Below are 27,771 nucleotides of genomic sequence, written 5' to 3' on the forward strand. Positions count from 1 at the left end.
TCTGTCTTCGTCTTCTGTCTCCACACCTCTCTCCCCCTCCCCCCAACATTGGGTATAGCATTATAGGTTTTACTAATTAGCAGATCTATCAAAGATTCCCCAATAAGAGGCTCAAGTGAGCCCCCTTCCCCAAGGAACTCTCCCCTGGATGGTTCTATCTTGGTTTACAGAATGTGTTCTGGAGAGGAACCTTGGGCTCTGGGGCACACTGATCCCTGGCTACAAAGCTTCTAAAATGTTTTGTCTCTTAGCTTAACAAACAAGTCCAAGAATGTAGGCAAAAAGCACTAGGAATACAGAGGTTGTAAAAAGGTATAACAGGGGTATAAAGGAAAGGGCAAAAATCTTCATGGCATCACCTCCTCCTGGGAGCGTTGGGTTTTCAGGAAAAACCCGAAATATTCCAGCGTGGTTTAAGCAGCACAGAATCACTGGTGCTGACAAAGAAGCCCCACGGACACTCAGCTCTGAGCTCCACAGGGTCGAAGGCAGCTGGAATGTTTTCCTTTTGGAATTGGATCCGGCTGCTCCTCGCCTTGCTGCCCACCCTGCCCTGGGGACAGTGGCACTCGCATGGCACAATCTACAGCCTCTGCTTCCACCACTTCCTCCCTCTTACCTTGGGAAATGAAGCAAGCACCAGTGAAAAGAGTCAGGGTTTCCTTCTCTCTTCCTTGAATAGAAACTGAAGGGGAAAAGCTCGAGCGTGTGGCTTGGGACTCCTGGGATTATGGAAAACAATGTGGGAATACAGCAGGTCTTACTAGGAGAAAGAAAATAACACCACTAAAGCTCAGCAAAACAAAGGGTTCAGGGTAAACCCAGTGTGGTTTGAAGGTTCAAACAACCTCCAAGATCATCAAATCCATTTGAAGGTTGGATTGATCATCTTGGAGGGCTTTTCCAGCCTTAATAGTTTTATTTTGGGTGCATTAATAAGGACCAGCACACAAATTAAAACCTCTGGAGCTGGAGGCAGCAGTTAAGCAGCCCTGGCTCTGCAAAACTTCCTTCCCTGCCCCTTCCCTTGGCTGCATCCTGCTCCCAGTGCAGGAAACTGGGACCTGACCTGTGCTGGGTGCCAGAGAGGAAAAACACTTGAGCACCACGGGTCAAGGAATCAGTGGTGTGGCACCAGCACTTTCAAGAATTTAAATTACTTGTCTCTAGACTCTAGAAAAAAAAATGCTTAGCTGTGGGGAAGAGAACGGAATTGCAAAGCGAGGGGATTAGATAAACTTCCACTTTATCAAATTCCTAAATCCAAAGTTAATTAAAGGTCGAACACGGCATAAAAGATGAGTTAAAAAAAAAAAAACCAACACAAACCTTTCTGTAAGCAAAAAAGTTATCAGAGCCTCAAAACATGGGGACAGGAAACATTTGAGACAATTTCACTCTGAACTATTTATCCAGGTTTGTGTGTTAAAGTCGATCCATTTCTGCAGCAGTGGGTTTCCAGTTTTATTATTCATTTTTTTAAAATAACTGTTAAAGCACATCAAGGGTAACATATGTCAGACACAGTGGTTAATTTAAAGTTTAATAAAAATTAAGTTATTCCTATTGGTATCCGTCACTGTTTCTTTAATTAAGTTTGAACTGGGATTAAACAACAACAACAAAAAAATCACCCAGATTAATCCCAATATTTATCATCCTCCCTTACCCTAAAATAAGGCAATTTGACTTCTTTCTCTTAAATTTCCTCGCAAGATACAGGCTGGAATGAAACAAATTTGACAGGTTTTCCCTTCTGACAACATCTGTTGGCTGTTGGGAGGGAATTACAGCCCCCAGGCTCTTCCTCAGCCAGGGAAGTCTCCAGGTCCAGGTCTGGCCTGAGTTCCTGGATCACACAAGGCCCTTACCAGCCTTTGCTGCCCAGTTTGGCCACAGGGATTTCCACGTTCTGGTCCTTTCCTCCTCCCCTCTCGGGTTCAGTGACGGGAAAAGCAGGCTCACTGCAACGTGATATCGACTGAAATGAGATAAACAAGCTTTCTCAGCCCCAAAAAACAATGTTTCTTCCTCCAATTCACCGTAGTAGTTCCTATTCAATGCAGACTCCGTAAGAATGGGGCAGGAAATTACCTAAATGGGCGCAAGCTCAGTGCAGGGAGCCCACAATTCCTCTGTAAAAGGGAAAAAAAAAGAGATTCTGTTCCTCAGCACTGGCGTAGATCAACAGGTTATAGGCACACAGAGGGAAGTTCACCTAAAGTTCTTCTCGTTTAACCCTTGCAATCTGTTTTTTCTCTCTTTTTTTTAAACCCGATTTAGCCAGTTTATCACGTTGATTTCATAGAATACTTGCGTTGGCAGGTGAAAACAGCCCAAGCCTGGAGTTTTCAGCACCTTGTAACCACATTCCCTCAGGCCAGCTAAAGATCCTCGTTCCCATTTAAAAACAGAAGAGAGACAAGAAAAAAAATCTTTAATCTGGAAGTGTTAAATTGGGTGGTTTTGTTAAAATTAAGGTGGCTGCTGATGCCATCTCGTGGGAAATACAAAACCCACCTCCCAGAGCAGGAGACACGGCTGTTCCTGAGCCCTTCCTGACGCTGGAAGTGCCACAGAGGGAAAATCCTGGGGTGTTTTTAGGGCAGTCACACGTGGAGGGCAGCATGTTGGGGCACTGGGAAAGGGGATTAGAGCCAGATCTGTCTGCAGACACTGAGCATCATCCAGGGTACAAAAATCCTCAGTTTTAGTCCCCTCTGTGTTGGTGGAATATCCTCGACTGAAGATCTGTGCCAGGAACACTTTGGACCATTTTTCCCCCCCCCCTTTAAATTAGGGATTTTCAGAGCTTCAAGGCTCTGAAAGCTTTGAGAGCAGGGCTGGGGTGTTGCTGTGGCCAGGCACAGGCAGAGAGGTCCGGGTGGGAATGTCAGGATCTGGGATTTCAAAAGCACTGCCTAATTACTAAGCAAACATTCATGCAGGTGAACAGCCCCACTTAACCAAAGAATTACTCACATGAAGAAGTGTTTGCAGGATGAGGCCAAAAAAGGTTCCTAAAACTTTTCAGTAGCCTCAAGACTGCAGAGAAACAACAATCTGGGTTTCCCCGAATACACAGCATTCACTTTATGAGTTGTTAGAAAAACTGGGATTACTCAAAAAGAATTTGCACTCAGAATCAAATTAAATGTGCTTCCCCATGCAATATAAGGCTCGAGGAACAACTGGAAACCTATTTATTTCCATCTAACACGGGATAGAATAAATAAGGAGTAATCTACACACCCCTTAGACCTGCTTACCCAGGAATTTCCTTACTCAACGTTTACACAGAGCAAAACACTCAACACTGGCAATAAAGAGCACAGTAAAGCGTTCCACGCTCAGGACTTGGCGCAGGCAGGAATTCTCATTATTCCTCTTATTGCAATCAGCCAAATCCATTTTCTCCAGACCTGGCACGGGCCCGCAGCACAGCGAGCAGCCCCTCACACTGGAACCACCTTTATTAACACCACTTGTAGGATCCTCCTCCTTCAGCTCGCCTGGTGAAAACATTCTGGGCCAGGAAGCAGCAGCTGGGGGGGGTGTTTGGCTACATGTCAGCACTTTTCCTTTCCTAAATACCCATCTGCCCTCTACTGGTGAGCAATCCTAGGGGGTTTTTTTGGTTTTTTTTTTTTTCCCCCAAGATTTTCACACTCGAGGTCCCCTAAAACCTTACCTGAGGTGGTTTTTTTTGGCGTTTGCTGAAGGGAGGAGATTGAGAACTTGCCCCGGTGTAAGAATGAAGATGGGAGCCACAGTGTTGGTGATGGGATTTGTTCTCTGGGTGAGCGTCCCCCCCTTCTCAGACCCTCAGAGGCTCCTCCAGCCCCTTCCCCACTGGGAGTCCTCTGAACCCCTCATGGGTGTCCCCCACCCTCAGACCCCTAAGATCGCCCCTCTCAGAGGGTCGCCCAGGCCCCTCCCTCCCTGGGAGTCCTCCGAACGCCTCACAGGGATCCTCCCTCCTCAGACCCCCAAGATCGCTCCTCTCTGAGGGTTCCCCAGCCCCTCCGCTCACGAGGGTCCCTGAAGCCCCTCACGGGGGTCCCTGAAGCCCCCCTCAGCCCCAGCCCCCCTCACGGAGCTCGGTCCCTCCCCGACCCGCGGCTGCCCCGCCCCCGTCGCTGCCCCCGCCCCTCCCGCCGTGGCCTCACAAAATGGCGGCCCCGGCAGCGAGCCCGGCTGGAGCGGAAGGATACAGGATCGGCAGCAAAAGAGTCCCTTGAGGCGACGGAGAAAGATCGGGCAGCTCCTCCACTCGCTCTGCCGCAGCGGGAACTGTGGGGAAGGTGGACATTTCTCCTTCTTTTCTCCGCCGTTCTCCTCGCCCTGGGGCCGTCGGGAGAGGCCTGGCATGGGAGTGTTTTCCTCTGGCGGAAGGACACCAGACAGTAGGGTGAAGCGCCGTGTGACGCCCCTGGAGTTAGATCCGGCAGGGGCGTTTTGGCGCCAAGTATAAAATGGCGGCGGCGCCTCGCTGAGGTGTGGGGTTTTGTGTGTTTATGATAGAGTTTTGATAGTGGGTGTCTGTAACTATATCGCTATTTGTGTGTGTATTTCAGTAGTTTGAGCGTATCTGTCCCCTCTGAGTGTCTTCCAGTCCAGGATTGAGCTCCCCTCAGGCTGCCAAACCCCCCTTTCCGAGTTGTGTTTCTGCCCTTGGGTGCCCTGACTTGTCCAAAATGCCCTTTTTTGAGGTAAATTTGAGACTCTGGGGCCTCTTTCTTCTCTGAGGTGTTTTACTGTGGGGCTTGGAAAAGCTGAAGTGTAGATAATATCCTTAATGTGCTTAAAATAATCCTTTAGGCTTAGTTTTTCCATGCTTAAGACCTCCACAGCATTGTGCAAAGGCATAGGGGTGAACTCTAAGCTCACCGTAAAGAAATTTAAGACAATTTAATGCCAAAGAACTTGATGTCAGTCTATATGTCCACAGGAATGTGTATGTTTTTAACTGATTTTATTTAAACTTTCATAATAAATACTTCTGCAGGTTTTCCCAGCTGGGAACACGGAAGTCAAACAGCTCTGCAGAGGAGAGTTTACATTTTTCACCTCTGGTTTTACACAGATGGTTCAAAATCAGCAAACTTGATTATTTCTGGAGGTTACAGGAGAGCTGCATCCCATTTTCATAGCAGAATGCAGATTTTTCCCATTTTTTGCCTGTTTCTGGCACTTTTTAAGTACTGCCTCAGCCTGCCCCCAGCCACATACCCCTCAGCTCTCAGGATGATTTTGGGATGCTCCACATCACTTCACCCCAATCAAACCCAAAAAAAGCACATTCAAGAAGACAAACCAATCCCAGAAAACAATCTTGGGGATGGGGGTGGGGGGTGGGGAAACCTGTTTAAAAGCCAAAAATTATTCCAGGTTGGGTTTTTCCCCCCATTTTGAGATGATGCTCAGAAATAAACCTCAGCAGGTGAAAATCTCCCCGGAGAAAACTCAAGGCTTCCACTTGAATGAATGCAGCTTGTTGTTGTTTTTCAAGGGATTGATTAAGCGGGTGGAAAACTTGAAATATTTTCATTTGGGGGTAAGATCAAACTAAATTCTCCTTCTTATCTTTCAGCTCCGCCCCATCAGCCTTCCAGACCCCACAATGTACCTGGTGTCTGTCCCAGTCAGGAGGAATAAACCACGTGGGGCATAAAAAAAGGACGAAAAAAAGTCAAATTTGGGGCGATGAACACCCAGCCTTGACCCCACCAAGCAAGGTCAGAGCAGTTCCATGTCTATTTACCCTCCTGGACATAATTTTTCCAGCTTGGGTTCGTACCACAAGGCTCAAAGTGATTATTTTTCTCAAGGAATAGGTTTGTGCTGATCTCTTGGGCACATCCCTGCCTCTTCCACCTTGCATTCCTGAGGGGAAGGTTAAGGGACGAAGCAGATTTTTGAGAAATCGGGCCAGGGGAGCGCAGAGAGTCGATGCTTTCTGCAAAACCAGGGCGATTCCCATTGCTCCTCCGGCGCCCCATTTGCACAAATGAGTTTCTTAAAAAAGCAGATGAGAAATGAGCTGAGAAATTGTCACACAGGGCGGGGACAGCTTGACACGGGGGGGGGGGGGTGGCACCTCCCAAACCCTCTGGCAACGGAGAGGGGCAATGGGGGGAGCTATTTCTGCCCCCTCCCATCATCTTTGCCCCTGGCACTGTTACCCCCCACTCGCACCGTTGTGATTCCTGGAGAGGAACAGGGGGAGAAGGTGGAGAGGGCTTGGAGATTTTCGGGGAGCCCATCACCGTCAAGGCCACGGTGAACTGCTGAGTGAATTAGCAATGGCAAAACTGCCCAGAAACCAAAAAGAAAACCACCAACGAACCAACCCAACAGCCTCCAAACTGACAACAAAACCAAATCCTGGCATGCCCGGCGGAAAGGGAGAGAGCGGCGGGGTGAGGAGAGGCAGGAAGGGCTTCAAATTAAATCGAAATCTAAGGAGCTGATGCTGGCAATGGGAGCTCGCCAGAAGTTAAAGCTGTTGAACTGCAGCAGACTGTCCTCTTCCTGGGAGAGGTCCTGGCTGTCCCGGTCGCCGAGCTTGCCCAGGCCTCCCTTGGGCTTGTAGAGGGCCATATCTGCGAGCCCCAGCCCCTCCAGCTCGGCCACGTCCAGCCGTGGGATCGGCATCCTCCAGTAGATGAAGGAGTCGTACTGGCTGCTGATGGTGTCCAGCATTTTCAGGCTGTGAAAGGGGTGAGGGGGAAGAAGAGGAAGAGAAAAGCTCTACCAAAGGCACAGGAATTGCCCCAAAGTGGCCAAAAATCTCAGGTGTTGCCATGTCGACCCTATCGCGTAGGATAATCCCCAAAAAGGAGTTGATGGGGTAGGAGGGGGTGGGATCGTGGAGGTTTGACTCTAGGCTGGGTCTAACTGCAGGCTTGAGCTCTGCCAGAGTTTTATCCACAGCCTTGGGCACGGCCCTTCTCTGCACCGTGATTTGGAGGGGGCCCAAGGGACTTGTCACCCCGTGCCTCAGTTTCCCCACCCAAACAGCACGGGAGGGAAGGACAGGGTGGGGATTATCCTCCTGAAATCCACCCTGCCGGCACTGGGGAGCAGAGGTGGGGAAGCAGCATCCAGACGAACTCTTTTTTCCATGACCCTGCCGAATCCCTATGGAATGGGCAGTGTGGGGGGGGTCCCTGTGCAGCCCCCTCCCCCTGATCCCACCCCATCCCTCCCTCCCTCCCTCCCATGACCGAACCCTCTAGAAAGGGCTGGAAGAAGCCTCGCCCGGCATTCCCACCACACCCCACCCATCCTTGCCGTGCCATCCATCCATCCCTGCTGCAGAATTCCCCCTGCAGCCCCACCCCAATCCGCCAAAAAATTGGGAAAGAGCAGGACAAGACGTGGATCGGCTCCTTCCGCCGCAGGAGCTGAGTCACTGCCTGGCTTCTCCCTGGCAGGATTATGTCATTCACCTCCTCGTTTGGCATCGGAGGTGGGGAAAAGACCAGACTAACCCAAAACATCCTCATTTTCCTCCTGATTCCCTTGTCTTAAATCCCGGAAATCAGAATTCTCGAGGATGATTCAGGCATACTTTGGATCGCGCCCTGTCTGTGCGATGAGGGCTGATCAGCTGCTAAATTTAAGGTTCTGGGTGTCACTCAGAGCCTATGAAAGGCTCCTGTGTCACTCCCTCAGGGTAAACCGAGCCACATGACTTTAAAATAGTCTCTTCCCGGCGAATTTATCCCTGGGGGGGTCCATCCCTAGGGATCTATCCATGGGTTTTTTGCTGCACAACAGCAGAGAATTATTAATGGTGATGGGTGTTGCGGACGTGGATTTTTAAGCTTCAAAAGGAGAAAAATTGGAGTTTAGTGACAAGAGAAGAGAAAATAGAGTTTAGTGACAAGTAAAATAACCAAATACCCAGTAAAAGGGAATGAATATGGGAGGAAAAAAAAACCTCTTGTGTCGCATGTCACCCCTAAAAAAGAGCATTTCCCACAGCATCACTGTGCTCTGCTCACCTCAGGGAACCAAAACCACTTTCATCCACTTAATCCCCGCTGGCCGTGGCTTATTCCCCACCTCAAAAAGAAACTCCAACACCCTCCTTCGCCCAAACCTCTTCCAAAACAAAAAGCGTCCTCCGGCTGTGCATCCTTCCCCGGCTCGCATCCCTTACCTGCGGAGGGTGGACGGATGGGTGAGCTCGATGCCGGCCGGGCTCTTTGTGCCGGGGAAGCCGCGGGCGGTGCAGCGTCGCTTTTGTCTGTCTGCTGGCGCGGCTGGGTCTGCAATGCAGCCCCTCGAACTGCCCTTCCTCGTGGGGGGAGGATGATGATGGCAGATGAGTCAGCGGCTCCCACCCGCGCCAGGGAGGGGGAGGACGGCAGGGGCGGAGGCGCGGGGTGGAGGATGCTGCGCGCTGGACCCCCAAGACGAGGATGTATGAAACCTGCAGCGATTCCCAATTCGCTCCTGAAGCCTTCAGCTGTGTTTTGGGGGGGGGGAATAACGGGGAGTTTTCAGTCGGCAAGGAGCTGGGGAATATTTCTTTTACCTGCATGTGAAGATATGGGGTGCTGTGGTAACCCCCAAACCTTGGGAGGGCACTGTGCCGGTCAAACACAGGGAAATTTAGTTCAAAAAACCCTGAAAAATTGTTTGTTTTGTTTTGCTTTGTTTTTTTTTTTTTAATCTGAGGCTGAGGGTATTTGGTCCTGAGGCCACACGGCAAAAATATCCCAGCTTTGTGGCTGAAGCCAGACATGGAGCTAGAAATAGAAGGAGACACCAAAAACTGCTATCACTGCCAGGGCTGAGGAGGGGCTTCAAACCAGTGTGGGGGCACCTCACACCCCACTTTCCCCCACAGCTGCTGCTGTGTCGGAGAGGCAACAAAGAAAACCCCAATGCAACCCCTCAGACCAGGGAATCTCCCTGCCCCAGCACCACTGAGACCCCAAACACCCTTTTTTGGGGGGCACGGGCCAGATCCACACACCTGAGAGGCTGAGGGCAGCCCTCGCCCTCCTCTCCCTGGGCTTTGCCTGAGATCAACATTCTTTTGGGGCTTTTGGGGTTTTTTTTTTTCTCCCTTTTCCTCCCTGTTCCCTGTGTGCAGCTCATTTCTGATGGTGCCAAGCAGTTCTGCCAGTGCTCGGCTTTCAGCCAGGCTATTTCTGCCTCCTCCTTCTCCTCCTCCTCCCAGCACTGTCATGGGCAAAGAGGATCCCATGTTCCCTGCTCCAAAATAGACCCCTGGTCTCAGTTTGGCCCCTCCAGCACCCAGCACAGGGAAAATTCCAACTGGGGGCCCTTTGGAGGATGTTGATCCTTCCAAGGGGTTGAGCTGCTGTGTTTTTGGGGGTCCCCCAGGCCATGGGGTGCAGTTTGGCTGAGCGACTTCATAGGGAGCTGCACGTCACCCGTCTCCTTGCTCTTCAGGGTCTCTGTCACCTGCTCACACATGACAACCCAAAGATTGTGATGTCCTTCTCTGAGCAGGGACCTGGGACTGAACCCCCAAGGGGACACAGCAATGAGGGCACCGCTCTGGGCTTTACGGTTTTTGGGAGGGCTGCAAGTGGGACAATGTCCTCTGGCAGCGCAAACACCAAAAAATAAAAGGGGCTCTTCAGCTGAAATGAGGTCACAAACACTTGGGGTATTATCAGCCAGGGCCACCCGATGGCTGGGGACAGGCGTGGGACAGAGACCCGACTGAGTGGGGACAGTGCTGCCTTGTTCAGGATTTCTGGAGTGGGAGCAGTGGGGATGGTTGGGATTTGGGGGCTGACAAGGGAAAGGACACTCTGGGCCTCACACAGGGGCGTCTCCTATGTGGGACCCTCCAGGTGGGATGGGGACCTGCAGGAGGGGACACCCCAGAGGTCACAGTCCAGTTTGGCCAGTGGCTGGAGCCGCGGGATTGTGTCAGCAGCTGTGGCAGGACCGTGGCAGTGGTGGTGGCAGTGACAGGACCATGGTGGTGGCAGTGGTGCCAGGGCGCTGGTGGCAGGACCAAGGCAGTGGCAATGGCAGGACTGTGGTGGTGGCAACACCCCACCAGATGTTGTGCAAGAGGAAAGGCACCGAGCTGGAAATGGTGAAACCACTCAACACCGGCTGCAGGGTGGTCCGGGGGTTCCCACACCTTTGGGTGCTGCAAGGGCTCTGGTGTATCCATGGGAAAACAGGGCAAATGGGAGCGGTAACTGGGACTTGCTGGGGACCCCCAGTCTTGCCGGGCACCCCCAGCCCTACCTGGTCCCCTGGGATTCCCCCAAACACCAGCTCCTGGAAATCCCAAGCCCCTCCACCCCCAGCTGGGGACCCCCAGTCTTAACAGGACCCCAAGAACCCCCAGTCCTTCTAGGACCCCGGAGACTCCCATTCCTACCGGGATCCCCCAGCCCTTCTGGGGCCTCGGGAATCTCCAGCTCTCAGTCCCCATGCGGGGGACCTTGAGGACCCCAATTCCCACCGGGACCCAGAGCCCCCCAGCCTTACCCGGACTCCGGGGACCCCCAGCCCCGCCGCCCCCCGCCCTGCAGTGCCGGCGGTGCCCAGGGAAGGCGCTGTGCCGGGGCCGGGCCGGGCCGAGCCGCGCCGGGCGGCGGGAGCTGCGCCGCGTCCGCACCGGGCCACGCCTGGGGCTGCGAGCGGGGGCACCGGCACCGGCACCGCCATCCGCACCGGCACCTCCCGGCCACGCCTGGGGTGCGAGCGGGGCACCGGCACCGAGACCCGCACCGGGACCAGGAGCCCCGAGCCACGCCTGAGGTTGCGAGCGGGGCACCGGGACCCGCACCGGGACCGGGATTCGCACAGGGATCGGGACCTGGACCACGCTTGGGGCCGCTGCGAGCCTGACACCGGGACCGGGACCTGGACTCCCGAGCCACGCGTGGGGCTACGAGCCGGACACCAGCACCGGGACGCGCGCTCCCGCGCCGGGACAGGTAATGGGGCCGCCACCGGGACGGGAACCGGGCCCCCCCCGGGGGGGTGCAACCCCGCGGAAGGGCCCCCGGAACCGCCGTAGGAAGGCGGAGAGGGCACCGGGATCGGCACCGGAACGGCAGGGGGGCGGCGGGACGACCCCCCTTGCAGCCCGCTGGTGCAACCGGGGAGTCCTCCCGGGATCCCCAGCGCTGCCGGGACCCCCCCCAACCCCACCGGGACCACCGGGGTCCCAAGGTCTCCCACCAAACATACCAGGATCTCCCAACCCTACCAGGGCCCCCGGGGTCCCAAGCCCTGCTGGGATCCCCTAACTCCACGGAGCTCCGGGGGTCCCCACCATGTCAGCAGCCGTTGCCCCGGGGGTCGCAGCCGGGACCGTCCCACGCCAAGGAGGTTCACTCACCTCCACTCTGCCGCCCCATCCCGGGGGTCCCGGGCCCGCAGCCGGGGCACCCCAGGACTCTCACCCGGTCCACCCCTGTCCCCACACGCTGGCCTCCCTTCCGAACTTCGGGAGACCCCAGCGGGTACCCTTGGAAGGGGTGACCCCCAGTGCTGGAGGGCTCGGAGCGGGCCCCCCCCTGCCCGGAGCCCGCCGGTGACGCAGAGCCGAGCGGTGGTTTCCCAACCGGGAAGTCATTTTGCCTTATGCCGGCACGGGCCGGGCCCAAAGCCGCCCTGCCCGGGGCCACCGAAGCTGCCCAGGTGGGCTGAGCCCGGACACGGCTCCTCGCAGGGTTGGGCTGAGGGTGTGCGGGGGGCGTGAGACCCCCTCAGAGCGGGGGATCGGGGCGCCTGCAGCCCGTGGGACCCGACAAGAACCGCCCGGAGCCGGGGCAGCAGCCGGAGCCGGCCCCGCCGTCGCCCTTTGCGAGGACGTGAGGCCCTGGCGGGTGCCGGAGGGGATTTGGGAGCCGGAGGGGTCCGGGCAGGGGATGGTGGCCGTGAGAACCCCTGGAGGTTTCCACGGGGATTCACTGGTGGCTCGTACGAGGCTGAGCTCGCTCTCGGGGCTCCCCACGGAAGCTCCGGGAGCGGTTGCAGCGCTGAATTTCGGGGGTGCCTCCCCAGCAAGGCCTTTCCGCTGCACCGCCGGATCCCAGCGCTGCGGCGGGGCCGGCTCCGGCAGCCGTGTTTCCTAAGGAAATCAGGCTGGGAAGAAAAGGCAGCCCTCTCCTCCTCTGCCCCGCAGCCCGGAGGGAGAGGCCGGGTTTGCCCGGGGGTGCCGGGGCACGGCGTGGGCACGGAGCCGGTGTGTCCCAACCGGGACGTGTCGCTACCTGCCCGTTCTCAGCGGCCGCGCTCGAGGGAAGGGGCTGCCGGGGCACGGAGACCGGGCGGGGGGCACGGGGGGCTCCTCTGCTTGTGCCAGGCTGGCGGTGGGGGGTCGCGGCACAGTGGGCACCCAGCCCACGGGCCCCAATGCCATGGGAATGCCCGGTTGCAGGGGTCATTCCATAGGGTCCTTGGGGCCAGATCCTGACGCGGGCCGTGGATGGGGCAGTGCCGAGGCTGAGCTCGGAGCCCCCCGTTTTGGGGGGCTGCCCCCGCGGCCCCGCTCCTCCCTGCCAGGAGCAGGAAGTGCGGGCCGGACTTTGGTCCATCCGGCGTCGCCGGCGCAGGGGCAGAGGAAGGAACTTTTCCTGTTTGCCGGTGTGCTGGGGTCCGGCACCCATCGGCCGTGTCGGCTGGGCCGTGCCGCCGGCGTGGGGACTCTCCCGTGGCTGATCCAGGGCTGTGCTCAGGCCACGGCCCCGCGTGGGCGGGTGAGTTCCCTGCGTGCCGCCGGGTGCTCTTGCGGCAAAGGAGTCGTCTCTCCTTGGCATAAGGGGAAGCCCCCCATTTTGGGGGTGAACCCCCCCCTTTCCACACCCCCTTTGCCTACCCCGGGCAGGACCGTGGGAGTTTGGGGTAAAATCCCAGCAGCTCCTGTTTATTTCTCCCCCGCCTGCTCTTCAAGCTGGAGCGGAAGAGCTCAACCTCCGGCCCCTTTTCGGAAAGGCCGGGATATTTATAGCCGCCTGGCTCAGGGAGTTGGGATTTGCCATGGCTGCCTCCATCCCCCCCCCCCCATCCTGCCGCAGCATCCTTCAGCTGTGTCCTGCCCTGGGGCGGGGGACAAGGCTCGGGGCCCCATCCAGCCCTGGCCATGGGGACAGCTCTGGGGGGTCTCTGTGTGATCCCTAGGGATCTCTTTGCGATGACAGGTGTCCCCTTGTGTGATCTTTGTGTGACCCCTGGGGGGTCTCTGGCTTTTGTTGGTCGATGGAAAATTGCTTTGGCATTAATTTGGGGAGGTGAGGCCTGAAAGCATCACCCTCCCTTCCCACTCGCAGCCAGCTGCTCCTCTCCACGCTGCGCCGCCCCGACCAGGTGCCCCCAGGTGTGCCCATGGAGTGACCCTGCGCGGGGGTCCCGGCAGCTGTGCCAGCACGGGGGGACGCTGGCTGCCACCACTGCGAGCATGAGCGACTTCTGGCACAAGCTGGGCTGCTGCGTCGTGGAGAAGCCCCAGCCCGTGAGTACCTCCAGTGCAGCCATTTCGGGGAGGGGCGTGGGGTCAGCGGGGGACTGACGGCCTTCATCACCTTGCAGAAGAAGAGGAGGAGACGGATCGACCGCTCCATGATCGGGGAGCCCATGAACTTCGTCCACCTGACACACATCGGCTCCGGAGACATGGCTGCGGGAGAGGGGCTGCCCATGGTACCCCCACGCTGCTGTGGGCGGGGTGGGGGGGCTCGGGTGGGGGGCTGGAGCTCGGTGTTGGGGTGTTGGGTCCCTGGGTTGGGTGACAGGTGGTGGTTTTTGGGGTGGTAGGTGTTGGTTTTGGGGTGGTGGAATCCCACAGTTGGATGATGGGTGTTGCTTTAGAGGTGTTGGTTTTGGGGTGCTGGCTCTCAGGGATGGCTGATGGGTGTTGGTTTTGAGGTGCTGGGTCTCACAGTTGGGTGCCAGGTGTTGTTTTGGGGTGCTGGCTCTCAGGGATGGCTGATGGGTGTTGGTTTTGAGGTGCTGGGTCTCACAGTTGGGTGCCAGGTGTTGTTTTGGGGTGCTGGATCTCAGGGCCGGCTGATGGGTGTTGGTTTTGAGGTGCTGGCTCTCACAGTTGGGTGCCAGGGGTTGTTTTGGGGTGCTGGGTCTCACAGTTGGGTGCCAGGTGTTGTTTTGGGGTGCTGGATCTCAGGGCCGGCTGATGGGTGTTGGTTTTGAGGTGCTGGCTCTCACAGTTGGGTGCCAGGGGTTGTTTTGGGGTGCTGGGTCTCACAGTTGGGTGCCAGGTGTTGTTTTGGGGTGCTGGCTCTCAGGGTTGGCTGATGGGTGTTGGTTTTGAGGTGCTGGCTCTCACAGTTGGGTGCCAGGTGTTGTTTTGGGGTGCTGGCTCTCACAGTTGGGTGCCAGGTGTTGTTTTGGGGTGCTGGCTCTCAGGGTTGGCTGATGGGTGTTGGTTTTGAGGTGCTGGCTCTCACAGTTGGGTGCCAGGTGTTGTTTTGAGGTGCTGGCTCTCACAGTTGGGTGCCAGGTGTTGTTTTTGGGGTGCTGGCTCTCAGGGTTGGCTGATGGGTGTTGGTTTTGAGGTGCTGGCTCTCCTGGCTGGGCAAGGGGGTGGCACAGGTGGGTGACAAGTCCTCTCTGCAGACCGGTGCTGTCCAGGAGATGAGGTCCAAGGGTGGCCGGGAGCGACAGTGGAGCAACTCCCGCGTGTTGTAGCGTGTGAGTACCAGGCCATGGCACCCCGAGCACCCACCACCCCCTTGGAGCCACCACTTGGGCACTCCCATAACCCATCCTCTCGGATTTTGCAGATTCCTGGCTTTTTCAGCCCAAACTTGAACTGCCTGATCCCCCCCCGCTGGAGGAGAAGCGACCTCGAGTGCTTTAACCCCGCGGTATTTATGCAGCACCACCCTCACCCAGCTCCCGGTGATTTTGGGTCGTCATCCCTCTGGAAAATCCCTCCTGCCCAGAGGCACTGGCCGGTGACATGGGGAGGGAGCGGGGACAACAGCCCCTACCTCCTGCCCCACCTGGAAAGGACACAGCCACCCCCCTGAAACGTGCCAGGAGCTGCCAGGCGCAGCCCACATGTGCCAAATCCTCCCAGTTTTCCCTTTTTCCACTCCGGTGTCTCCCATGGGCTGCATAGTGGTGCCTCAGATTCCCCAGGGAATCACGGTCATGGTGCAGAGGCAGATTTGCTGCCTCCCAGAACATCACAGAGGAGCAAAACCGGGATTAAGCCCTGATATTCTGGTGCCAAACCAGAATTAAACCCAAGATGTTCTGGTGTCAAACCAGGATTCGATGTGAAACCGGGATTAAACCCCAATTCTTTGGAGCAAAGCCGGGATTAAACCCCGATGCTTCGGTGCCAAACCAGCATCAAACCCCAACGCTTCGGTGTCTCAGCGTCACCGAGCCCACAGTGCCTCCAGCCGGCATTCCCACCGCCGCCAGACTCCCACCTCCCTCCTTTTTTTTAGGACACGTTCTTATTTTTAAGCTCCAAAACCCACCTGAGCAGCCTCCGTCGCCTCAGGGGCAGGACCGTGGCGGGGTCCCCTCCACCCCGGGATTGTCCCCGGCCCCAGCCGAGGCCGGACAGGGCCTGACCCGAGAAGGGCTCCGGAATTCAGGCGCGGGTGTACATAGTTTAATTAGCGCCAGGATTAAATATTAAATAGCACCTGCTGGGTGACAGAGCCTTTCCCCTGCGCTGGGCTCCAGTGGGAGCCGGGCTTTGCCAGTCCTGCGTCGTGCCGGGGGTCAGGGTTTTTTTGGGAAAAACATTCCAGCCTGGAAATAAATCCCTTGTGCTGGCCCAAGGGGTGGGTGCACAAGCTGCCCCAGGCTCCTCGCTCCCTCCTCTGCTCCTGGAGCAGCCAAATCCACTGGGAGAAGCCAAGCCCGTTGATCTTCACAGCAGGCAGATGCCACTACTTGTATGGCACAACCAGTTTCCTCTGGCTGAGCTGGACTTGGGAGTGTGGCTGCACTGATACCCCCTCCTTGGACACCCCAAAATGTTCCTCTGACCCATTGCAGAGGGGATTGCACCCCATGGTTGGGGATGGGAGGGGAAGGTGAGGGCACCCCCAGTGCGAGAGGGGCAGCACCAGACCCATCCCAGAATAAAAGCCAAGAGCCAAAACTGGAAGAAATTGGAAATTTAATCCTTGGAAAACGGTGACAATCCTGGACGGCTGCATGTCCCAACCCACCCTTTGGGGGCCCCCCTCCGCCCCCCCAAGGAAGGAAGATCGTCAAGAACTCGTTAACTCCCCCACCCCAGCACCTTCATTAAGGGGGTGCAACTGCCCATGGCGTCCCCAAAAACCCACCCTGGGGACCATTGGGGCAGAGGGAGCCCATTGTGGGGGACAAACCACGACGACAACCGGGAGCTGAGCTCCGACAAAGGCAGCTGCAACCCCCCCACACCCAGGCACCGCCCCGGGGCCTGCTCAGGGACCCCAACTTCTCCTCCAGACCTCAAAAAGCCACGGGGTACCCGCTGTTATTTCGGGGAGCCGGGGGGCTGCCCCGCGGCGATGCGGCTGACCCGCTCCAGGACATCCTGGGGACACAGCGGGGGCACGGCCTGCGCCAGCGGACACTCCTCCACCAGGCTGTTCATGGGGGTGGGCGGGGGCACCGCCTCCTCCTCGGAGCCCCCAGCAGCTCCCAGGCCCCCCAGTGCTGCCCGCAGGATGGGCAGCACCTTCTTCCGAGTGGCCACGGTGTTGCCCTGGGCGTAGGCGACCACGCAGGGCGAGGGGCTCGGCAGTGGCTGCAGGAGCAGGGACGGCGTCGTCGCCTCCTCCAGCGCCCGGCACAGCTGCGGGGGAGCGAGCGTGGGGCTGGGACCTCGCCAGCACCCCCGAAACTGGGAGGTTCTGGGGCAAACCAGAGCTGGGAACTGCCCGGTGGTGCCTGACCCTGGCCCCCTGACTCACCGTGCTGCGGAGGGGCTCCTGCCGGCTGTAGACCGCGAGTTTCCGGGTGGGCTCGTGGCGTTCGTTAAAGGACACGGTCATGGCCACCAGCCCTGCGTAGCCACGGGCCTGGCAGAAAGCCTCTAGGTCCTGCAGCAAGCCAGGCCGGTGCAGGAATGTCTGGAGAGAGGGGAGGGGTCTCGGCATCACCGTGATGTCCCCAGTGTGCCACTCCCTGCCTCAGTTTCCCCCCCTCACTCCCAAGCCTCACTTCCAGGTCCTCAAAGATGCCACTGATGGGGACGACCACGTCGTCACTGGAGAGGACTTTGAGGTCCTTCCGCAGCATCTGCTCCGTCGTCAGCCCTGGGAGGTGAGCAGGGGATGAGGCCCAGGCCACCTTCCTGTCCCCAAGGAGAGGGCGCGGGGGGATACATCTGGGTGCCACGGCCCTGGCACACACACACCTGTGATATCAAACTTGGCTGCGTACAGGGCTTGGAACACGGCATCACGGGCTGGCAGCTCCGGGAACCTCTCCTCAAGCAGGGACACGCAGGCCACATCCCTGGGTGTCACCTTGCCCGCGGCCGGGCTCAGGTTGATGCAGTCCAGCAGGATGGTGCCTGCGGGGACGAGCGGGACCGTGTTGTCACCGTCCCCCCTGGGCCGGGGGCTCAGCCAGGACCTCCTCCCCGTGCGCTCACCGTGCAGCAGCGCGGCCGTGGTTCTGTCCAGCACGCCCGGGGGGCCCTGCAGGATCCGCTCGGTCACCAGCGTGGCACAGGAGCCCACCGGCTCCACGGTCACCTGGCACGGGGGACCGCGGTCCCGCTCCAGCGGCCGGTGGTCCAGGACCTCCACCACGGCCTCTTCCAGGGCAGCGTCGGCACTGATGGGCAACAAGGGAAGGGTCACCCCTGGCAGAGCCTGGGAAATCCCTGTATTCCTTTCCTACCCTAAAAACACCCCAGAAACGCATCAGTTTGACCCACCCTGGGCGGCAAAATCAACCGAGGCTCTGGGTGGGTGGCCCTGGCCATCCCCCACCGTGCCACCCTCCCCCGGCTCACCCGGGCAGGACGTGGTGATCGACCAGCGTCAGGGAGAGCAGCCCAGCGTGGTGCAGCCCCCCCAGGTCGATCTCATCCCGAAAGATTAGGGAGGCGGCCGGGATTCCCCGATCCCGCAGCAGGAACGTCGTCTCCGTCCGGAGCGCGAAGTCGGCGCGGGGGATGTTCAGCACCGGCACGAAGGCGGCTTTGGGAGCCGGGGAGGTCTGCGGCGGGGGGGTGACACCCAGTGAGGCGTCCCCCGGGCCACCGGCGATCCCCAGGCCAGTGGCCGAGCCTCACCTGGGCCAGGAAATAGGCCAGGGCTAGCGCCGAGACGGTGGAGTCCAGGTCACAGGCTTCGTTGCCCATCACCACGTGGATCTCTTGGTGCTGCCGGACATGATCCTGCCGGGATGGGAGGATCTGTCAGGCACAGCAGCAACGTGGCCCCGTCCCCCAAAAAAACCTCCAAACTGCTCCCTTGGCCTCATCACAGTGTCCTTAGAGCCACTCATCACAGGTGTCACCCACAGATTCCACCCTCTGGACGAGCTCCTGGCATCCCTGGGCCTGGCTGGGATCCACTTGTGGCCCTAAAAGCTCAGGGGTTTGGGGCACGTGTGTGAAGTGAGGTGCGTCAGGGCTCCAGGAAAACCCACCTGAGCCACCCCGACCACCGTGGGACCATCCCAGCCCCGCAGCCCTGGGAGCATTTAGTACTTTGAACGTGTTTTTTTCTAGAAATACTGAGTTTGGGGCTGGTTGTCCCACCAAAACTTGGGTGTTTCACCCTCTTTTGCTTGCCTGCAGCAGCAGGAAAAACACGTCACCCCCCCAGGCCCCATCCCCCTGCCCTGTCACGCCCGCGGGAGCCGCCCCATCCCCTGGCCCTGTTTTTTTGGGACAATTCTCTGCTGCCATAAACCAGATTCGCTCATTTTTGGTAAAAGCTGAGGGGAAAAAAACCCCCGAGAGCAGCTGCAGCCCAAACCCCTCGGCAGGTCCGGAGGTAGAACCAGGACAGGGCTGGGAAACATTTTGGGGTGTCCCTGGTGTGGCTGTGCCACCTCAGACGGGGCACCACACCTGGGGGTATCGGCCCTCTGGGCACCCAGCACCCCTCTTTCCTGGGCACCTCTGCTCCCCACGACACCCCAAACCCCTGCACCCCCGTCCAGCGGGTGCTCATCTCCCCCCGCACCCCAATTCCCCCGCACTCTGCTTCGCTGGGCACCGCTGCCCTCTGCTCCCCTAGGCCCCACCGCACCCCCTGCACCCCAATTCCCGCAGCTCAGGGGGCTGCGGGGCTCACGTTCCCATACGCCCCAATTCCCACCTTGCCCTGAGCCCCACAGCTCCGAAAAACCCACGAACAACCCCGAACAATCCCGAACACCTCCGAACAATCCCGAACACCCCAATTCCCCCCAAACCCCCGAACAACCCCGAACACTCCCGAACAACCCCGAACACCCCAATTCCCCCCACACACCCCCGAACACCCCGTTCCCCCCCAAACCCCCGAACAATCTCGAACACCCCAATTCCCCCCCACACCCCCGAACAATCCCGAACACCCCCGAACACCCCAATTCCCCCCAAACCCCGAACACCCCCGAACACCCCAATTCCCTCCAAACCCCCGAACACCTCCGAACACCCCAATTCCCCCCAAACCCCGAACAACCCCGAACACCCCCGAACACCCCAATTCCCCCCAAACCCCGAACAATCCCGAACACCCCAATTCCCCCCACACACCCCCGAACAATCCCGAACACCCCAATTCCCCCCACACACCCCCGAACACCCCGTTCCCCCCCAAACCCCCAAACAATCCCGAACACCCCAATTCCCCCCAAACCCCCGAACACCCCCGAACACCCCAATTCCCCCCAAACCCCCGAACACCCCCGAACACCCCAATTCCCTCCAAACCCCCGAACACCCCCGAACACCCCAATTCCCCCCAAACCCCCGAACACCCCCGAACACCCCAATTCCCTCCAAACCCCCGAACACCTCCGAACACCCCAATTCCCCCCAAACCCCCGAACACCTCCGAACACCCCGTTCCCCCACACCCCCCCCCCGTACCTGCAGAGCCGCCCGGTTCCCCGCCACGAACTGCTCCATGACGGCGCCGAGCCGCGCCCAGAACCGCCAGTATAACCCCAGTATAACCCCAGTATAACCCAGTACAGCCCAGTATAACCCAGTACAGCCCAGTATAACCCAATACAGCCCAGTACAACCCCACTACCTCCCAACCCCGCCCCCCCCGCGCCGCACGGGGCTGCTGGGAAGGGGGGGCGGGGCCCTTCCCGGCATCCCCCGCGGCTGGGGGGGCTCGGGGGGACCCCAAACCCCCCCTCTTGACACCCCAGAACCCTCCTGTGCCCCCCCACCCCCCCTTCTAACCCCAGACCCCCCCCAAGCCCCCCCTGACATCCCCAAACTCTGCTGCGACCCCCCAAAACGCGACAGCCCAACCCCCCCCAACCCCCTCCAGCAGGGGCGACCCCCCGAAATTTCATTGCAACCCCAAAATTACACCTTTAATCCTCTTCTTCTTCCTCCTCCTCTTCCTCCTCCTCCTTCTCCTTCTCCTCCCCCCGCCCTAAATCCGCCTTCCCACGGAAAGCCGGAGCGTGCGGCTGGAGGTGGAGACCAGGCCCGTGCGAAAAGTGGGGAAAAGAGGGGAAAAAAGAAGAAAAAAGGGACAAAAAAGAAGAAGAAAGGGACAAAAAAAGAAGGGGAAGAGGATAGAAGAAAGGGGAAGTCGAAAACAGAAGGGGGAAAGGAGGAAGAGAGAAGCAAAAAGAAGGAGCGCAAAGGAATAAAAAAGGATTAAAGAGGAAAAAAAAGAAGGGGAACGGAGGGAAAAGCAGGAAGAAAGAAAGAAGGAAAAGGGAATAAAGGAGGAAAGAAGAAGGAAAAAAAGCAGGAAAAACAGGTAAAAGGAGGTTAAAAGGGTTAAAAAGGAGGGATAAAGTGAAAAAAGAAGGGGGAAAGGAGGGGAAAAAGAGGGAAAAGGAGGCGAAAAGAAGGGAAAGGAGAAAAAGGGAAAAGGAGGACAAAAAGAAGGGAAAACAAGGAAAAAGGAGCACAAACAAGGAATCAAGAAGAGGGGGGAAAAAAAACCCAAACAAGGATTAGGGGAGGAAAAGGAAGGAGAAGCAGGAAAACACGGCGGGGCGGGATCCGAGCGCCGGGACCGGGAGGGGGTCCCGCGGTGACCCCGGGCGGGGACAGCGAGGGGCGACCACGCCCCGGGACCCCCGGGACACCCCCCGGAACACCCCCCGGGACCTCGGGACACCCCCGGGACACCCCCCGGGACACCCCCCGGGACCCCCGGACACCCTCGGAACACCCCCGGGACACCCCCGGGACACCCCCGGGACACCCCCCGGGACCTCGGGACACCCCCGGGACACCCCCCGGGACACCCCCCGGGACACCCCCCGGGACCCCCGGACACCCTCGGGACACCCTCTGGGACCCCCGGGCACAGCCAGGACACCCCCTCGCGACCCCCGGGCATCCTTGGGCCACTCCCCGGGACCCCCGGGCACAGCTGGGACACCCCTCGCGACCCCCGGGCACCCTCGGGCCACCCCCCGGACCCCCAGGCACAGCCGGAGCACAGCCGGGGCACACCCCGGGACCCTCGGGCACAGCCTGGCCTTGCCCCGGGACCCCCGGGCACCCTCGGGCCACCCCCGGGCACAGCCGGGCCACCTCCCGGGACCCCTTGGGCACACCCGGGGCACCCTCGGGCCACTCCCCGGGACCCCCGGGCACCCTCGGGCCACTCCCCGGGACCCCCAGACACCCTCGGGCCACTCCCCGGGACCCCCGGGCACCCTTGGGCCACTCCCCGGGACCCCCGGGCACCCTCGGGCCACCCCCGGGACCCCCAGACACCCTCGGGACACTCCCCGGGACCCCCGGACACCCTCGGGACACTCCCCGGGACACCCCCCGGGACCCCCGGACACCCTCGGGTCACCCCCGGGCACCCTTGGGCCACTCCCCGGGACCCCCGGGCCACCCCCGGACACCCTCGGGCCACTCCCCGGGACCCCCGGACACCCTTGGGTCACCCCCGGGCACCCTCGGGCCACCTCCGGGACACTCCTCGGGACCCCCGGGGCACCCCCCGGGACCCCCGAGCACCCTCGGGCCACTCCCCGGGACCCCCGGACACCCCCGGGACACCCCCCGGGACCCCCGGACACCCTCGGGCCACTCCCCGGGACCCCCGGACACCCTCGGGACACTCCCCGGGACACTCCCCGGGACCCCCGGGCACCCTTGGGCCACTCCCCGGGACCCCCGGGCACAGCCCGCCCCTCGCCCCGGGCCACCCCCGGTCCGGCCGGTCGGGCCGGCCCCGCCGCGGGCTCGGGGCGGAGCCGCGAGTGGGAATTGAAATGCGTGGCGTTCCCTCGCGTCTGTTCGAGAGTTGTACTGCATTCGGTTCTCTTCTATTTTATTTTATTTTATTTTATTTTATTTTATTTTATTTTATTTTATTTTATTTTATTTTATTTTATTTATTTTATTTTATTTTATTTTATTTTATTTTGTTTTATTTTATTTTATTTTATTTTTTTATTTATTTTATTTTATTTTAATTTTTTATTTTTTAAATTTTATTTTGCTTTATTTTATTTCGGTTTACTTTATGTTATTTTGTTATTTTGGTTTATTTTATGTTATTTTGCTTTATTTTATTTTGGTTTATTTTATGTTATTTTGCTTTATTTTATTTTGGTTTGTTTTATGTTATTTTATTTTATGTTATTTTGTTATTTTCTTTTATGTTATTTTATTTTATTTCCTTCCATTTTGTTTAGTTTTATTTCATTTCATTTTACTTCGTTTCATTTCATTTTATTTCCTTTCGTTATGTTTCATTTTTTTTATGTTATGTTATTTTATTTTATGGTATTTTATTTCGTTTTATTTTCATTTTATTTTATGTTATTTTGTTATTTTCTTTTATGTTATTTTACTTTATTTCACTCCATTTTATTTCGTTTTATTTAATTTGATTTTGTATTATTTAATTTCATTTTATTTCATGATATTTCTTTTTTTTATGTCATTGTATGTTATTTTATTTTATGTTATTTAATTTCATTTCCTTTCACTTTTTTATGTTATGTTATTTTATGTTATTTTATTTTGTTTCATTTTATTTTATGTTATTTTATTTCGGTTTATTTCATTATATTTCTTTTTTATGTTATTTAATGTTATTTTATTTTATGCTATTTTATTTCGGTTTATTTCATTATATTTCTTTTTTTATGTTATTTCATGTTATTTATTTTATGTTATTTTATTTTGTTTTATTTCATTTTATTTTTTTAAATTTTTTAAAATTTTATTTTATTTTATTTTATTTTATTTTATATCACTTCCTCATTTTCCATCCTAGTTTTTGTCACTTCATTTTGTTTTATGTCCATTTCTGCTTTATCTGTCATTTCATTTCATCCTGCCAGTTTATAACAAACAGGTCTGTAATTATTTCCTTAATTACCAACCCCATTTATTTCCCCATCAGAACATTTTCCTGGTATTTCTTTCATTAATAACACTCCTCATTTACCAACTCAACTCTCTCAGGGGACTAGTTAGCAGCTGTATTATTTTATTTACCTGTGTTAATTAATTTATTTATTTACTATTACGTTCTACATTGATTAATTTTTTTATTATTTCTATTATTTCTATTATTTCTATTATTTCTATTATTTAATATTTGTTTGTTTATTTGTTTCCAGAGGGCCCAGGACCCCGATTGTGGCAGGACTGGGGGCTCAGAAGATTTTTGGTGAGCTGGGGGAGGGGCTGGGGCAGCCAGGGCAGGAAACCCCAGGTTTGAAAGTGGAATTTGGACAATTCCCCAGATTTTTCCAAATCTCTTCTCCCTTTCAAAACCAATTTTTCCAATCCTCACGACTCTTTTAGAGCCAAATTCTCCATTTCGAGTGTTTCAAAGCCAAATTTTCCAATTCTCTTGTGGTGGAGCCAAAAATCTCCCAACCTCTTGCCTGTTTCAGAGCCGAAATTTCCAATCCCTTCCTCCGTTTCAAAGCCAAATCCCCAATTTTCTTGACTGTTAACCCCCCAAATCACCCAAACCTCCCAACAGCTTCAAACCCAACCCAAAGAAATGGGGCAGAAAAGGAAAAAAAACCTCACCTAGACGAGCCAAATTAGACTAAAATCGCTACATTTCTACTTTCCTCAACTACCCAAATTTCCCCTCCTAAGGCTGAAATTTGGGATGCGGCTGCTCCTGGACAAACCCAGAGCGTTCCCAGGAGCCTGATCGGAGCCAGACGAGCCTGGGGAGGCTCCCATGGAGCAGGAGGGGACTCTCCCAGCCAGTCCCAGCAGCGAAGGGACCCCCCAACCCCTCGGGGGGCAAAGAATTCCAGATGTTGCCCAGGAGAGCCCAGCACCGGCCGGGGAAGATGCCAGGGGGCAATCCGGGGAGCAGGAAGGGGTATCCAGCTCCGAGGGACCCCCGGGAGGCTCCCTGGAGGAGCAGCCCCTCGAGGAGGAGGGGTCCTCGCTGGGTGCCCCCCAAAGCGTGCCAGGAGCCGGGGCTGAGCCCCCCCAGGCGCAGCCCCCCGGGAGGGAAGCGGATTTTTACTGCGTCAAGTGGATCAGCTGGAAAGGGGAGCGGACGCCGGTGGTCACCCAGAGCGAGAACGGGCCCTGCCCGCTCCTGGCCATCATCAACATCCTCCTCCTGCAGTGGAAGGCAAGGGGGGGGCTGGTGGGGAGGGGTTTTTTGGGGGGGGGGATCTCCCCCCAAATCTCCAGGGGGAGGATCCCGGGGATGGTTGCCAGCGTGCTCTGGTTGCTCCCAGGTGAAGCTGCCCCCGCAGAAGGAGGTGATCACGGCCGAGGAGCTGATGGCACATTTGGGTGAGTGGGGACCCCTCACTGGGGTGAGGGGTCGGGGGGCTCCACTGGGACCCCCCCCATTCAGTGCTGGGGCTGGGGTGACGCCGCTGCCTCGCAGGGAATTGCATCCTGGCCACCCAACCCCGGGACACTTCGGAGGGGCTGCAGTTGAACTTCCAGCAGGTGAGGAGTTGACCCCGAAACATCCAACCCCACCGTCCTGGGGAGCTCGGTTGGCTGCAGGATTTGGGGTGGCGCTTTCAGGAACGTGACCCCCCCCCCCCTTCCCCATCCCCGTGTTTCTCCTCCCTCCCAGAACATCAACGACACCATGACGGTCCTGCCGAAGCTCTCGACGGGGCTGGACGTCAACGTGAGGTTCACGGGGGTCTCCGATTTCGAGTACACCCCCGAGTGCATCGTTTTCGACCTCCTCAACATCCCGCTCTACCACGGCTGGCTGGTGGACCCCCAGGTGAGCATCCCCACCTGGCTGGGGGTTTTAGGGTTGGAGAACTCTGCTGGGAGGAGCTGGGGCTCATCCTGGAGAAGGTGACCAAGCTGTGGGTGGATGTCTCATCCCTGGCGGTGCTCAGGGTGAGGTCGGATGGGGCTTGGAGCAACCTGGTCTAGTGGGAGGCGTCCCTGCCCACGGTTTGGGGTGGTCTAGATGATCCTATAAAGCCCTTTCCCAACCCAACCCCCTCTGTGGGGTTTTGGATGGGGTTTGAACCTGAGCCGGCCCATGGCAGGAGGTGGCATTTTGGACGTCCCTTCCCTCCCACACCCCTCTGTGCTGGGTCCATCCCTGCAGTGGGACAGCAGGAGCTCAGCCCCTTTCCCTGCCACCCCCGCAGAGCCCGGAGCAGGTGCAGGCCGTGGGCAAGCTCAGCTACAACCAGCTGGTGGAGAAGATCATCACCTGCAAACAGGCCAGCGACTCCAGCCTGGTGAGCGAAGGTAACTCCCCTGCTCCCACCCCCGGGGTCCCTGGTGGTGGTGGTGGGGGGGGGGGGACAGCTGGGCACCCCCAGCCCCGCCACGGCCCCCTTGTCCCCTCAGGGCTGGTGGCCGAGCAGTTCCTGGAGTCCACGGCCTCGCAGCTGACGTTCCACGGGCTGTGCGAGCTCACGGCCCGCGCCCGCGAGGGCGAGCTCGGCGTCTTCTTCCGCAACAACCACTTCAGCACCATGATCAAGCACAAGGTGTGACCCGAGACCCCTCTCTGGGCACCCTTCCAGCACCCACCAGGGCTGATTGTCCCCCGTGCCTTCTCTGCAGGGCCACCTTTACCTGCTGGTGACGGACCAGGGCTTCCTGCAGGAGGAGGGGGTGGTGTGGGAGAGCCTGCACAGCGTGGATGGGGACAGCTGCTTCTGTGACACCGAGTTCCACCTCAGCCACGCCCTGGGCAAGGAGGGGGCCGCCGCGGCCACCCCGGACCACCGGCTGCAGCAGAGACAAGTGGACCAGGTCGGGGACCAGCGGTGGCAGTAGGGGACAGCTGAGTCCCATCCCAGCTCCTGGGGTGGGGAGGGATCCTGCAGGGTTGGGGCTCGCTGTGCTGACGACCCCCCCCCCTTATTTGTGTTCCTCCCCCCTCCCAGGATTACATGGTGGCCCTGTCCCTGCAGCAGGGGCAGGACCCCCCCTCTGTGCTCAGCGACCTGGAGCTGGCACGGCAGCTGCAGCACGAGGAGTATCAGCAGCACCATCCTCATCCTCATCCTCATCCTCATCCTCATCCTCATCCTCCTCCTCCTCAGCCGCTCCCAGCGCAGGTACCCAGGTGCCCTTCACGGGATTTCAACACCCTGGGTGCTTCCCAACCCCTCCCCCCTGCTCCGGGGGGGTGGAGTGATGGCCCTGGGGGTGTGAGGGGGGGGTCTCTGCTGGTCCCTCCACACCCCAGCCCCGTCCCTGTCCCCGCAGGCGGGCGGGCGTCCAGCCGGAGAGCGGCGGCAGCGGCAGAAGCCGGATTTGGACTGTGCCCTCCTGTAGCACCTCGTGCCCGTGGGGTCCCCACGGCTGGAGACCCCCCCGAGTCCCCACTTTGGGTTCTCAGGGAGATCCTGCGGGGTCCCTGTGGGCTGGAGCGGACACACGGATGAGGGGTGACCGTCTGAGGCCGTGCCAGGACCACCCCAAACTTCTCAGTGGCCTTAAAACAAGGAGGGGGGGGGTCCCACTCAGGGGGGGGCCCCCTCAGGGGGGTCCCACACCTCAGTCCATGCTCCGAGACACGGGGGGACGCGTGGCTGGGGGGACACGGGCACCCCCCTGTTGGAAACGTGGCCTTAGCCCTTGGCAAGTAAAGGACTTGTCCCCCTGCACACGGAGCTGGCACCAGTGGGGGCTTCTGTGCTCCACGGGCACGCGGGTTTGGGGCGATTGGGGGGGGTTTGGGGGTCACTGTTCCCTCCACACCCCACGGGCACACGGGTTTGGGGGAATCAGGGGGGTTTGGGGTCATGGTACACCCCATGGGCACATGGGTTTGGGGGAATCAGGGGGGTTTGGGGTCATGGTTCACCCCATGGGCACATGGGTTTGGGGGAATCGGGGGGGGTTTGGGGTCATGGTTCACCCCATGGGCACGCGGGTTTGGGGGAATCAGGGGGGTTTGGGGTCATGGTTCACCCCATGGGCACATGGGTTTGGGGGAATCAGGGGGGGGTTTGGGGTCATGGTTCACCCCATGGGCACGCGGGTTTGGGGGAATCGGGGGGCGTTTTGGGGTCACTGTTCCCTCCACACCCCACAGACACATGGGTTTGGGGTGATCGGGGGGGTTTTTGGGGTCACGGTTCACCCCATGGGCACGCGGGTTTGGGGGAATCGGGGGGGTTTTTGGGGTCACGGTTCCCTCCACACCCCACGGGCCCGCG

General features: G+C 57.8%; 5 protein-coding genes and 1 long non-coding RNA gene across 8 annotated transcripts; 4 read left to right on the forward strand and 2 right to left on the reverse strand.

Moving 5' to 3' along the window:
* The first annotated feature begins 1,976 nt into the window (after positions 1 to 1,976).
* Positions 1,977 to 5,669, forward strand: LOC138098709 (uncharacterized). Its single transcript, XR_011146636.1, has 3 exons — positions 1,977 to 3,799; positions 4,189 to 4,304; positions 5,594 to 5,669. It is a non-coding gene; the product is annotated as an uncharacterized lncRNA (long non-coding RNA).
* Positions 4,957 to 11,556, reverse strand: MLLT11 (MLLT11 transcription factor 7 cofactor). The gene is made up of 3 exons (XM_068995435.1): positions 11,360 to 11,556; positions 8,171 to 8,479; positions 4,957 to 6,712 (listed from the first exon to the last, which is right to left on the reverse strand). Exon 3 carries the CDS (start codon positions 6,703 to 6,705, stop codon positions 6,445 to 6,447), a length of 261 nt encoding a protein of 86 aa, XP_068851536.1. The 5' UTR covers positions 6,706 to 6,712; positions 8,171 to 8,479; positions 11,360 to 11,556; the 3' UTR covers positions 4,957 to 6,444.
* On the forward strand, positions 10,585 to 16,118 carry CDC42SE1 (CDC42 small effector 1). 2 transcript variants are annotated; one of them, XM_068995437.1, is made up of 5 exons: positions 10,585 to 10,952; positions 13,293 to 13,474; positions 13,552 to 13,662; positions 14,596 to 14,670; positions 14,763 to 16,118. In XM_068995437.1, the coding sequence occupies exons 2-4, from the start codon at positions 13,421 to 13,423 to the stop codon at positions 14,665 to 14,667; spliced, it is 237 nt and encodes a 78-aa protein (XP_068851538.1). In that variant the 5' UTR covers positions 10,585 to 10,952; positions 13,293 to 13,420; the 3' UTR covers positions 14,668 to 14,670; positions 14,763 to 16,118. The 2 variants fall into 2 exon arrangements, with proteins under 2 accessions (XP_068851538.1, XP_068851537.1); XM_068995436.1 differs by lacking the exon at positions 10,585 to 10,952 and adding an exon at positions 11,579 to 11,661.
* Positions 16,110 to 20,586, reverse strand: PRUNE1 (prune exopolyphosphatase 1). Of its 2 annotated transcripts, none has more exons than XM_068995433.1 (8): positions 20,504 to 20,586; positions 18,248 to 18,352; positions 17,966 to 18,171; positions 17,600 to 17,784; positions 17,360 to 17,518; positions 17,164 to 17,258; positions 16,914 to 17,072; positions 16,110 to 16,795 (listed from the first exon to the last, which is right to left on the reverse strand). In XM_068995433.1, exons 2-8 carry the CDS (start codon positions 18,314 to 18,316, stop codon positions 16,475 to 16,477), a joined length of 1,194 nt encoding a protein of 397 aa, XP_068851534.1. In that variant the 5' UTR covers positions 18,317 to 18,352; positions 20,504 to 20,586; the 3' UTR covers positions 16,110 to 16,474. The 2 variants fall into 2 exon arrangements, with proteins under 2 accessions (XP_068851534.1, XP_068851533.1); XM_068995432.1 differs by lacking the exon at positions 20,504 to 20,586 and adding an exon at positions 20,045 to 20,219.
* Positions 20,082 to 22,385, forward strand: LOC138098480 (basic proline-rich protein-like). Its single transcript, XM_068995049.1, has 2 exons — positions 20,082 to 20,124; positions 21,583 to 22,385. Exons 1-2 carry the CDS (start codon positions 20,082 to 20,084, stop codon positions 22,383 to 22,385), a joined length of 846 nt encoding a protein of 281 aa, XP_068851150.1.
* Positions 20,676 to 27,216, forward strand: MINDY1 (MINDY lysine 48 deubiquitinase 1). Its single transcript, XM_068995431.1, has 11 exons — positions 20,676 to 20,903; positions 23,749 to 23,798; positions 24,242 to 24,737; positions 24,847 to 24,904; positions 25,002 to 25,066; positions 25,200 to 25,358; positions 25,741 to 25,843; positions 25,946 to 26,088; positions 26,165 to 26,356; positions 26,491 to 26,664; positions 26,816 to 27,216. The coding sequence occupies exons 3-11, from the start codon at positions 24,330 to 24,332 to the stop codon at positions 26,882 to 26,884; spliced, it is 1,371 nt and encodes a 456-aa protein (XP_068851532.1). The 5' UTR covers positions 20,676 to 20,903; positions 23,749 to 23,798; positions 24,242 to 24,329; the 3' UTR covers positions 26,885 to 27,216.
* Positions 27,217 to 27,771: the final 555 nt, after the last annotated feature.

This window comes from Aphelocoma coerulescens, chromosome 25, assembly GCF_041296385.1.
Source record: "Aphelocoma coerulescens isolate FSJ_1873_10779 chromosome 25, UR_Acoe_1.0, whole genome shotgun sequence".
Classification (NCBI taxonomy): domain Eukaryota; kingdom Metazoa; phylum Chordata; class Aves; order Passeriformes; family Corvidae; genus Aphelocoma; species Aphelocoma coerulescens.